Here is a 12351-nt window from a genome sequence, read left to right on the forward strand (position 1 = left end):
GCCCGCCTCGGGCAGCCCGGCCGGGCCCCGGGCCCGAACACTGGCCCCATCCCCATCCCCGTCCCCGTCCCCGTCCCATCCCATCCCGTCCCGTAGCGGCGGCCACCGGGCGTCCCGCGGCCCCGTCCCGCCGGGCGCCCCGTCCGCCCCCCCGGCGCTGCTATTCCGGTGCCGCCGCTCGCGGAGCGTGGGCCGCGCTATTTATAGCGACCCACAGCGAGCGGCTCCCCCCGGCGCCCCCTCCCCGCCCGCGGCGCACACACGAGGCACGCAGGGCACTGCACGGGTCTTTACTGCACCGAGGGCTCGGCGGCGCCGCGCGCACCGGCGGCCGCAGCGGCACCCAGCGCGGTGCCGGAGCCACGCGGGGATGGGGGCCCCGTGCGGATGGGGGCCCCGTGCGGGATGTGGGGAGCCGCCAGGGCCGTCTGTGGAGCCGCCGGGGCCGGCTGTGTAACGGAGCCCCGTGGGGCCGGGGCAGTGCTCAGAGCGTGCTGCTGCCGCGCAGTCCCACGCCGCGCACGAACTGCTCGAGGAGGCCGCCGATGGCGCCGCCGGCGCTGGGCGCCACGGCCCTGAGGCCGATGGTGCGGCTGTAGCTGGCCAGGAAGGCGGATCGCACCTCGTCCAGGCGGGCCTCGCGCTCGCTCGCCGACACCAGCCTAGGGGACACAAGGAGAGGGTCAGCGCACGCGTCCCCTCCCACAGCCACAGCCCCTGCTCCCTCCCCAGGACACACAGGGGCCTGCGGTCTGCCCCACAGAACCAGCCGCAGCCGCTGCCAAGAGGGAGGCCGGGGCAGCCCTGCGGTGCCCGGCCCTTTGATTCCCTCCCCTGGATCTCCTCCTTCCCCACTGCTTGTTCCCCCTCCTACCCCACTCCTTGGCACAACGTGGCTCCTACAGACAGCGCTGCCCTCGCCCAGCCTGCTCCGCTTGATGTCAGCCCCCCTGTCCGCTCTGCCCCTTTTCCACACGCGGTCCCAGGTGCAGTCCAGCCACACGTGTGTTGTCTGGATGGTTGCTTCCAAGCTCTTTGCAACCCTCCCTTGCTCCCAGCACACGCTGCCCCCAGCCTGGCCCAACCTGAGCTAGCACAGAGCCCTGGGGGGACCTGGGGACAACACGGACAAGGTGACAAAAGCCCCCAGGAGCTCCCGCCCCGCGAGCAGGAGCGCCGGGTGACGTTTTGCTCTGCTCCACAGCAAGGCTGCTCTGTGCAAGCAGGAGAGCTGCACGCAGAGTAGGCCACGGCGTCCCCCAGGACCTGCTCTCCTCTCCATCTGATCCATGCACCCGCTCAGGGCTGGGGGAGCAGACGGGAGCGAGGGCAGCGTTTCAGACGAGCGCGAGGCAGAAAGCAGCCCTGGGGTTCAAAGGACGCTGCTCCGCGCGCTCGGGCCTCAACCGGGCCTCGCAGAGCGACTCCCCGGCACGCCGGCAGCTCCCGGGGAGCAGGAGACGTTCCTCAAAGGTGACTCCAAGGGCACAGCGCAACCCTCCCCATCGAGTATTCTCTTTCATCTCTCCGGTGCCTGGGCTGCCTATAAACTGGCACAGCTAATTTGAATGAAGTGTTAACCACCCACGGCCACCAGCTCCGGGCCGGAAACGGCAGCGAGGGGAGATGGTGGGATGCCTATAAACAGCCAGCGACGCCGCGGCGGCCAACCGCGCCGCTGTTCACACGGGCTGCGAACCAAGAGAAGGCAGAGGGCAAAGCAAAACGGCAGCTTATCAAAACATAGAAGAAGATGCTTCTTGGCAACCTAATTAAAACGTGGAGCTCATGGAACTGCTAGCACTGAGAAACGGGCTATATGTTAAAGCAGGACTTGGACCCGGAATCCAAGAATCTGGAGCAGCACAGGCAGAGGTTAAGGCAGGGTGCACACCAGGCTTTGGTTCTGCATCTTTTGGCTTTCACGCCTGTGTGCAGCGTGGATTCTTTATTCACGCTCCTGGTTTCTCTGCTTAAGCTCTTCAAGTTACCTTAAGGATCATAAGAAAGGCAAGGGCGCAGGCGCAAGGCGCAGACCGTGGCCGGGCGCCACGGGGAAGCCCTGCAGACCAGCTGCACCGCTTCAGTGCGCCGTTCAAACGGCAAAGCAGCTTCTCTGCGAGACCAGAGGCTCTCTGCCCTGCTGCGCATCCCAGAGCTGCACACTCCAGTCTTCACCTAGGGGTAATGGATGAGACGAGACTGTCAAAGCCACGGCTCCAAGCAAATCCTGACCAGCCCCACAGGAGCGCGGGGAAACTGGTTGTGAAAAGCACACCTTCGTGGCAAGCCACCGATTCAGGAGCTATAGAGTGGGAACCTAAACAGAATTTAATTTCCAAGAGCTCACAGTGGTCTGGGCTGCAATGAATTGGGATAAAACCATCACGGGCTCCTAAGCAAGGAATTTGATGCACAAATAGAGAGAATCCGAGCCCTGGGACAGGCCCAAGGTGTTATCCTCAGTAACTCTTCATCCTGGAGATGCTTCCAAAGTATCAGTCTGGCCCCAGCACCTGTGACAGAGCAGTCTCCAGCCCAAGAGCACAGCGACACTTTCACAGTTTCACTGGAGACCTTGCAGGGCAAAGTGTTCCTCGCATCTGCAGAAGCTCCCACTGAGCCTGGCTGTCCCAAGCAGGCAGGCTCTGAATTGCAAGAGCCTGCGCTCCACACCGTGATGCAGAGCCACCACATGACCGGTAAGTCACAGAAGCTCCTTCTTTGCCAACCCCCCAGTCCAGATCCCATGTCACTGCAGTCCACCGGCTCAGCTTCAAATCGTATTTCTCTCTGCTGATTTCCCTGCTCTGACACTCGGTTCAAGTCCAAGCAGTGCAGAGCAGCCTCCCTGGCTGTGAGCTGCCATCAGCAGAGCAGGGCTCGGCATGGCAGAGCACTCACTGCCTCAGGTGGCTTTTCTTCAGCCCCCCTTTCTGCTCCCTCAGCACCTCCAAACACCCACCAGAGGAGCACGGCTGTCCTCGTGGGAGGAGGAGACGGATGTCGCGTTGTTGGGACCTTCCAGACATCGCTCAGCATTCCTCCACCGGCTAATTCACGGATCTCCTAACCTCACCACAACGTGGGAGCTCCTGTTCTGCTCAGCGGGAGCAAAGGGCCACGCGAGCGGCCGAGCCAGGGCAGCTGGCTGCTCCCGAGGGGGATGTTGTGTTCTCGCACCTCCTGCCCTCTGCCTCCAAAGCTCCTGCTGGCCCTCGGTGCAGGGCTTTGCAAACACTCATCGCTTGCACATCTCGAGAACAGCGAGCTGGCGGCAGCGCCCCGTCTGCTGCTTCACAGTTTCCTGACTGGGAGTTTGCAGCCGGGAGGCACAAGCCAAGGTTCTCCTCTAGCTGCAATTAAAGCACATCCCCTGTCTTTCAAGTCCCCACAGAGGTGATTTTCTGCTTGCAAACAAACATTGGCCTCCCAGCCCTGTTGCAGAAGCAGCCCTGCAACACGCAGCAGGACGCGGGGCCTGCGCTGCTCTGCGCCGCCCAGATGCAGCGGCCGCAAACGATGCTGCTGCGGGACAAACGCCGGGGCGAGCGAAGGAGGGAGCCCTGTTACTGCCACCCGGATCCAAACCCAGCCGGGAGATGGAGACGAGCAAGATCCGTAAGGAAGCAAGAGAGCCTGGCTAACCAAGCCGTGTCTTGGCAAGTAGACTCCCCCAAATTCAGCAAGTTATGCCCAGAGTCAGTGTCTTCGTGGAGGAGAGACCCCTTCCTATAGAAAGCAAAGCACCCTTGTAATTAAACAGAAAAAAAATATCTTTCAGAGTTCAGGGTAAGCGAAGAGCGGCCAGTGAGAGCACTTTTGAGGAGAAAGCATCAAGGAGGGAAGACAGGAGAGCTTGTTATGGGCTCCCTGGCATGTCCGAAGTGCCAAAGCTGCAAGGTTCACAGGGAGGATCCTGCGTTCGAGACACTTACAGGCAAGCGCTAGGGACCTCATCCGGGAAGCTGCAAGGGAGAGAGGCGTCCGCGCTCAGCATTGCCTGCTCCCGAATACTGCCACAACCTGTCACCATCTGCCAGCTGCCAAAGTCTGTGGAAACGGAAGATCCGGGCAGAGAAGGGTCGGCCGATCTGGGGCAGAGAGAGAGGGAGACGGTGCAGTCAGTCGGGTGGCCCGGCCACACGCCGCTCGCCAGCTCCGGGGCCAGCCCGTGCCGGGCCGAGCGCCAGCAGCGCCCGTGCCAGCTGCTTCGACGCGCCGGGACCGGGGCGCGACACGCAGCTCCAGCTCGGCCCCGAGCCCAGCCGCTCCTTGGAAAGCCAAGCTGGCTGCAGCTGATGAAGCAGAAAGTCCACGGCGAGCGGGACAGGACAAAGGCAGCAAGAAGCAGAGGGCCGTGCAGAATGGTGAAACCCAGCAGCGAGATGCAACAGCACATCCTTCCCCAAATCCCTTCACGTATGGATCAAGTGCTATATGAGAAGCAGTCACCGGTTGCTTGTTTCAGCTCTAAGTATCCAGCAGTGCAAGGGCAAGGCTTGATGCAGAATCAAAGCAGCGACTTGCGTGGTTGTGGGGATGGTTTAGGAAGATCTTTCTCCAAAGGAGAAAGGTCTAAGGGCCCTTTCCTTGGTCCCTTACAAAGCAGGTCTTTCCTGAGGCACTAAGAGCAGCTCTGAACAGAGCAAGTCCCTGCACCAGGTGGCCCCAGGGGACCCACTCACCCCAGCACCCACCGATTTCTGCATTCAAAGAACGGACTGGGTTAGAAGTCGGGACACAAAACATCTTTACTACAGGAAAAATAACCTAGGGAAGGACAGCTGTTCGATGCAGGCAGCTGCCCAGCAGGAAAGGAAGCAGCAGTACAGCAGACGTGTGAATGTGAGGAGTCCCTCAGAAATCTCAGAGGAGAAGCACATAGCCACTTGAGATAAACCCGGAGCTCCTGGGTGCCCGGGGAACAAGTAATTATTGCGCCCTGCTGCACAGCAAAGCGTACGTAGCTGGAAGCACAGCCTGTGGCTGAGCTACTCAATTACACCCCATGCAGATGCTGTGGATAATTTATCCGAGCTCGGCTCCGAGAGCGTGGTGCAGCAGCTCCAGCTCCACCAGGCCAGGTACTCGCCCGCTGCCTTCACGGCTAAGAATAGCAGTGGCGCAGTGCAGCTGCGGGCGGCGCGCGGCGGGGACACCGCGTCTCCCACCGCGGGGCTGCCACAGGGCGCCGGGAGCCTCCCGCGCTCCGAGCCCAACCCGAACCTGCACAGCCCAGTCTGAGAAATGGGAAACATGGTGCAGCTGGATGGATGAGCAGAGAATGGCAAGTCAGCGAGCTCGCTATGTGTTGGGTCTGTATGGGAGTGCTGATGCTCCCGCGGCTGCAGTTTGCGGGTAACGGGACGGTGCACAAGTGCTGGCTCTGGAAGCACTTGGCAGCAAAGCAGAGCTTCACCTGCCCTGCACAGCTCTTGTTCTGGGCCTGATGGATGAGCCTGTTCAGACAGGCACTGTGAGTCCTCAGCATCACTAGGGAGAAACCATTCTTGCAAAAAGAACTGCACAGGATTGTGCAGAGGGTGTCACAGAGGCAGCCCGCACACACTGACTACAGGGCAGGCAGAGGAGCCTGACACGAGCCAGGGGAAAAGGGACAACAAAACAGCACTTGGTTTGTCTGTTGTTTCTCCACGTCTGTCCATGAAAGAGCAACAATATTGCCAGGCTCTCCATCTCTCTAGCCCACCCTGAGATCAGCAGGGAGCCCCATCCCAAAGCACAGGCCCAAGAGATCACTTGACTGAATCCACTAGTTCAGATCTGCTGCACAGCAAGCCCTGCTCCATCCTCTCCTCCGGCCCGGTCCAGACAGCTAAGAATTAGTCAAATCACATTTAACCTAACAGTACAGGAGTCCGGGAGTTCAAGGCAGCCACTTGTGTCTCTCACCTCCAGGTTGCTTAATAAACACTTGCTGCCCGAGTGAATAAACTGACCTACTCTGCAATGAGTCCAAGCTCAGACATCTAAGTGCAGACAGCAAAGACACACAGCAGCCTTCCCCTCTAACTCTGATACCTTCTCAAGGGAGGCTCCCGAGGAAGTGTCACAACCAACAAGCACGTTCATCTCCAGAGAGAGCCAGAGCCAAGGCTGGGTCAGGCTGGCACGGATGGGAAATCTACTGGCACTCAGAAAGGGGCCACACACTTGGGATTCCAGCAAGCGTCCTGCTCAGCAGCAGCAGAGCTTCTTAAAAACTGAGTTTGGGCTTCACACCACGACTCAGTCTCCAAGTGGACGGCACCCCAGTGCAGTCCAGCCAGTGCCAGAGCTGAACATTTTACTGTTACTGCTGTCTGTAACGCCTGAAGGCTTCTAGTAAAGTCTTGCTGCAGAGGTCCAAGAAAAAGGCTTTGGTGAGGCTCAAGCCCACCAGAACAGCTTTGCAATGCAGTACAGCCATGTCAGAGACTGTCTCGTTGTCAGGGCAGTGCAGAGGGTCTCGAGAAACAGCTGGACTGCTACAGCAAAACCGGTAGGGTTCTTAGAAAAGATATCAAGTCTTCAAATCAATGCATCTGCCAAAGACATTTAATGGCAAACGGAAAGAGAGAATGAAAGCAAGCTTCAAACGCCCACCTCTTCAGATCCACGAGTGGGAAGAGACTCCCTCAAAAGTGCAAGATTAACAAAATTAGATTAGCAAAACAGAGATGAGCCGCAAGCTGTTCCCTCACACGAGGAAGGACCATTATGAGGCCATAAACTGGCAACTCCTAGCCTGGAATGGTTCCTTGTAATTAGGTCATTGCTTCCCATACAACACGCTGCACAGAATAGAGCATTTCTGAGCACACAGACCAGAGGAGAGCCAGTACAGGAGGCAGAGCAGCAAGCGGGGATCCTTCCATTTCTTAATATGCGAGGCAGTCAGTGGCCAACTGCCCAAGAGCCAGGTTCACATCTTGCCCTGCTCTGCCCTCCCTCACCTGCAGTATTCCCACATACCTAGGACCACTTGGGAAACAGCTCACTTGCCAGCACGTCTTTGGTGCCTCAAACTCAAGCATTAACTATTGGCATAGCTCTCCAAATCAGAGCAGCCAGGTGCTAGAGGAGAGGCTCTGCTTTGGAGGCGAGACAGACGGCGGCCACCTGGCAAGGAGGTCAGTCCTTCCCACCTTGCGTGGGAACGCTTGGCAAGGGAGCCCTGGCACGGAGCTGTCCTGCCAGCCCTGGCTGGAGCCTCATCAGCTCTCGACACCCCAGCTCAGCGCTGTAACAGCCTGGGCCTCTGTGTGTACAACCCGTCTTGCTTGTGATACAGCCGCGAGCCCAGCCGAGTGCTGCAAATCCGTGTTGTGGCAAGATCAACGATCGTTGTGGCAAACGATTCCTTTCCTGCCGTGCTCGCTCTGCCACGCTCGCTGCTGGCGGATCCACTTCCCAGGCAGGTGCATATACGGAGCAAGATGTGTAGCTCCTGCACTTGGCACTGTAAAGCAAACACCCCAAAGCCGAGGGAGAGCAGCTTCTCTGCCCCTCGTGGCATTCGCTGTGCTCCCTCCAGAGCCACATCCGAACCATCTGCAGCCCTTCCAGTGAGGCAGCTCTCTGACTGGTGGCCAAAGCGGATCCTTTGGCATTTAACTCCCGTAGATCTCCACTCTTCAGGCCATGCTACTTTGGGTTTTATTTAATTGACTTAGCAAAAGCACATTCAAGCAGATTATCCCGCTGCTAATCCCCATCAGTGATGTGTGAACACACGCTAAATCCCCGACACAGATACCGGGCTTTCCTGCAGTGTCATGGGACACAGGCCATTAGTGGCAAATGCAAACACAGGACATCACTTGCAGGCCACTACCCTCTCACAGGCAGGTTGCAGCTAAAGCACTACAGCTAAAGCTGCTGTACTTGGAGCTCCCAGTTTACAGAAAAAAAATCACCTTGTCCTGCTGTGCAAATAACGTATGCATTATCTTCATATGTTTGTGCTCAGATAAGATACTACCATTTCATTGGGATAAGCTAGAAAGACTCTCTTGAGAGTGTGAGGTACAAATTCATCTTTGAAATGCCTTGTCTGACAAGGTTGACCCAGGCACTTATAAGCACCCAGGACCCCCGAATCAGAGCAGGACTTGGAAGACCCTGGTGAGACACAGGCAGAAGCAGATCACTGTCATGGTCTGCTCAGGAGAGGGGCCTGGATCCCACTACACGACCTGGCATTTGCAACTCTTTCCTTTTGGACACCCCACTTACTCCTCCCAGGAATCTGCTCACCTAATACAGCTTGTTTTCCTCTTCACTCCTGAGCTCCCGTGCCTGGCAGCGCATGGAGAGGACAGCCAAGTGAAGTGCCCCAACGCTGCCTGCTGGCATTTCACAGGGAACCTTTTTCCCCTTTACTGCTGCTGCAGTGGTTAAGTGTTTTGTTGCTATGGCCACACAACCAGAAGATTAGAAAGTCAAGTACAGTAGTTTCTTCATCTTGAGAGCCCAGGGTGTTAACTTGCAACAGCACCATCAAGATGAAGATATTTTTGGTATCATTAGTCTCCGTGCACCAGTCTCCATCCTAGTCCCACCATTTCTCAAGGGTGAAGGAAGAGAACGTAACTCCTTCCTTTCACCACAGCTGTACCTCTTCTCTCGCTACAAAACAAGTGGCATGGCACGATCCATTCCTCCCTGGACACAAAACCCATGTTCAAGCCTCCAAAGGTGGAACTCATATCACCATTGACAAGGCAACGCACTGCTCCAAGTCCTCAGGCAGTCTAACTGCTCCCAATGTTGATCCAGAGAAACTAAGTAGGACACAGACCAGTCTGGTTGATGCTGATCTAGTGGGGAACCACAAGGCAAAGGAGCATAACATGCCAGGAGACTGGTTTGAAAAAGCAGCTCAGTTCAGCCGTTGCCTTGACAATTCCACCCACTCCCTGCAGGGTCTCCGGGCTTATTTCCTCTGGGTTGCACACAGGGAGGAGTAGAGGAAATGCAAGTGACACCAGAGTATACAAGTATACAAGTGCGCACGTAATCCTCATCCCACACCAGCCATCTTCGTATACAGCTAACTTTACTACTTCGGCCTCGCAACTTATTTCCTCTCCATCCCCTTCATCTCAAACCTTCCAAGGAGGTCCCTTTTATTCCCCATTCCCTGTTTATGCACCTTCTTCCAGCTCAGCCTTTCACAGTGCCTGGCTTGTAAATGTCAACAGGGATTGAAGATGGACCAGTGTGACTTTGCCACATGCTGAAGGGTAGACACTAGTGTAAAGGTCAGGAAAAAAGAATGTTCCTAGTGGAATACACAGAACATTTATCTCATACTGTAATAGCAGAAGACTAACTCCTTATTGGAGATTATTTTATTGGGTGCAAGGAAGGGGCAGCCTCAGGGACAGTGGCTTCAGGACAAGCTTCCCCACAATGGTTACCTGCTGCCTCAAACCCTGGGAGACCCACATTACAACTGCCTGTTCCATCCAGCCTCTAAACCTGGAAAGATGTCACATCCAGACAACAGGACAGTGCTGGCTTTACCGGTGCTGGGTCCCAGGACCGTGTCCCCCTGCTTTTCTGCCTGTTTCCTTTTCCTTGCTCTTGCAGAGTGGAGTCTGGCTGGCACATTATAAACAGCCTCTGCCCCAGCACTGCTGCAAAGTCGCTCCCGGGCAGTTTATGCAGCTCGGCACTGAACACGCTGTTAGGTTTTGGGACAGCATGAGACCACACACAGGGCTTACATTAGTGGCATAAATGTTCTGGACAAAAGCAGCCTCCCAGATAAGCTGCACTCTCGGTGTTTTGTTCTCTTCTTTGGAGACTCGTTTCATTGTGGACAGAATACAGAGGTGAGCTCTAGCAATATCCTATTGCTCTCTCTTTCTTCAGGGAGAACAGCTAACATCATTTCTGAAAACTGTCAGCGAGCGATTTTTCACTGCAATCAAGAAACTTGGTTTGGTAAGAAAATCCTACAGATCTTCAATGATTTACTTGTTTGTCACTTCGTTTTGCATGTGATAAGAGAGCAATAATGTTTTGCTAGTGGCTGTTCGGATGCGAATCGCCAGAAAAAGACTCAGCAGCAAACCTGCAGAGACCACACGAGTGTTTGAAGCTGTTGAGAGCAACCTCTTAGATAAGAGTCTCTCAGCCCCTGTCGCCCTAAACACACTGCGCTTGCGCCACGAGCTCCCTTCTTTCTCCCCCTATCCCAGCTCATTGCTCCGCTTTGCCCTACCACAGCACCAGCGTTGGGAAGGGTGCCAGAGCGTCCTTTGTTAGGGCATGAGATCCGGCTGAGGTCCAGGCTCCCCGTTTCCCAGCTCCGCAGCGGGAATGCGCAGCCTCCCGGCCAAAATCCTTTGTGCTCTCCAACACTCAGCCTGCTCCTGGCGGATTCTACCTTTGTTTGCCACCGGCACCTGGAGTTTTCCACCCCGTGGTGTCAGGAAGGTTAGCAGATGGAAAGGGAGACAGGAATAGAGGCGGAGTGGGGTCTGCTTGGCTTGAGATGATTTGCCTCCCACACAGCCCTTAACTGTTTTATGTCCCTGCGGGTGCATGTGACAGTGCTGCACGACCCAAGCACGCAGAGATGCCAGACCTGGCGGGGTGGAGGCATGCACTGGGGACAGGCAGAACCAACACCAGCAGGTTATCAGCACAGCTCTTCTCCAAGTGGGCCAAGACAGGAATTCCTGTGTTCAGCGGCCAGCGCTACACGTAAGGTCAGGCTAGAAAGAAACTGGCCTCCTGGTCTCAAGTTTTACAAACCCACGTGTCCCAAGCTCCTCAGAGCTACAAAAATGCAGCCAGCTCTCTTTGCCAGGCGCTATTTTTGCTAGAAACGCCCTGCTCCATCCCATCTCACCTGGATTTGGGCACCTCCAGCGGGCTACTTCCAAGCCTCAGGAAGTTATCAGAGTGTGTGGATGAGGAGGAACTGGAGGACTTCACTTCGGCCATCCCTGTGGAAAGCAGCCTGTCCTCAGACTGCGGTGCCCGGCTCCAGAGCACAGCCTGCGGCGACGACGCACAGCTCTTCCTCCTGCGGGATGGACGACCTGCGTGAGAAAGCTCTTTCCCACATGTTCCAACCAGGAAGCCTTTCCACATTAGGCCAGACTTAATCCTAGCAGCTACAAAGTTCTCCTGCTCACTGAACCTGCTTTCCTCCCTCCCAGGGAAGCACGAGTCACGCGTAACTGCTTGGTGATGCTGGTGCACTGCGCTCAACCCAACTTAGCCCATTCTTTTGTGGATCACCATATCACCATCCATCCACATGACCTGGAAATCAGAGATAGGAGAATGCATCAGCCCACGCACATACAGCAATTTCTTCGTTCAGTCTAGCTGTAAAACGCCTCAAGCAAAAGGCTTCTCAGCAGGAAAAGGCCATTTCAACCCACTCTAAACTCTACGGATTACACCAGCACGGAGCTCAGCCCAGGTGGGCATTCTTGTGCCCTGAGGAGGGTGTCAGGGACACAACCAAGCCAATGTTGCTTCCTCTTTTATTGGTTCCCTTCGGGCACCACTGACCGTGTTTCTGACTACGTGCTCATGACAACCACCCCACGTGCAGATGTGTTTCAATCTTCTCCCTGTCTCTGAGCTGACAGCCCCAAACTGCTCTGGCCTCTTTTCTAGCCGGATCCACATCCAATTCACTGCCCATTGCTACACCTCATCTTAGCTCATAGTGCCTCCTGCTACATCCTGAGCAAGTACACACATTTGGGACTAATTCACATCGGTGCTGTTCCACGTTCAGAGGGGCTCTCTTCCTTAACGTTAATAGTTTCTATTTTTTGAAGAGCCCTAGGAATTTCTCCCCCTCCAAAAGCACAGACATCTGCCTGCGTACACAAATAAACAGGGACACCTAAGGCAAACATAAACCTAAGGGGAAAAAAAAAGATCATTTCTTTTTGAAATCTGAAAGGGCACCTTGGCTTTGATCAAGATCTTGAGGGCTGTCAGCAAGTACAGCTAAAGACAGGCTCATTGTACAGTGGGAAGCGCTATATCCTCCCTCCCTTCTCAAAGTACGTCCACCCTCAAACATCACACCACAGCCTCTCTCACACATTATTCATCTCATGTTATCATAGCTGCCAACATTTCCAAGCACGGCTTGCAGAGACAAGCTTATACAGCCCAAATACAAATGCCTTTCCACGCAAGGAGGCCTTGACCCACCTGTTTTCAGGACAACACAACGAAACCCATCTCCTCTCGCCTCCCCGCGTACAGCGCGCACAGCTTTGCTCACCGACCGTCGTGGCTGTAGCTACCTGTTCTCCAGGCTGCACCGGCACAACAGCCCGAGGTAAAATACACGCACCC

At 55.8% G+C, this 12351-nt stretch overlaps 1 protein-coding gene across 1 annotated transcript in view; it reads right to left on the reverse strand.

Moving 5' to 3' along the window:
* Positions 1-406: 406 nt before the first annotated feature.
* MTMR14 (myotubularin related protein 14) overlaps positions 407-12351 on the reverse strand; it is a 30405-nt gene continuing 18460 nt past the window's right edge. Inside the window, exons 16-18 of the mRNA XM_026052643.1 lie at positions 10871-11047; positions 3939-4094; positions 407-662 (exon numbers count right to left, since the gene is read on the reverse strand). Of these exons, the coding sequence (XP_025908428.1) occupies positions 485-662; positions 3939-4094; positions 10871-11047 (511 nt within the window). The 3' untranslated portion in view covers positions 407-484. The remainder of the gene's footprint in view (positions 663-3938; positions 4095-10870; positions 11048-12351) is intronic.

This window comes from Nothoprocta perdicaria, unplaced genomic scaffold (genome assembly GCF_003342845.1).
Source record: "Nothoprocta perdicaria isolate Ctin4 unplaced genomic scaffold, notPer1 scaffold_9, whole genome shotgun sequence".
Lineage (NCBI taxonomy): Eukaryota > Metazoa > Chordata > Aves > Tinamiformes > Tinamidae > Nothoprocta > Nothoprocta perdicaria.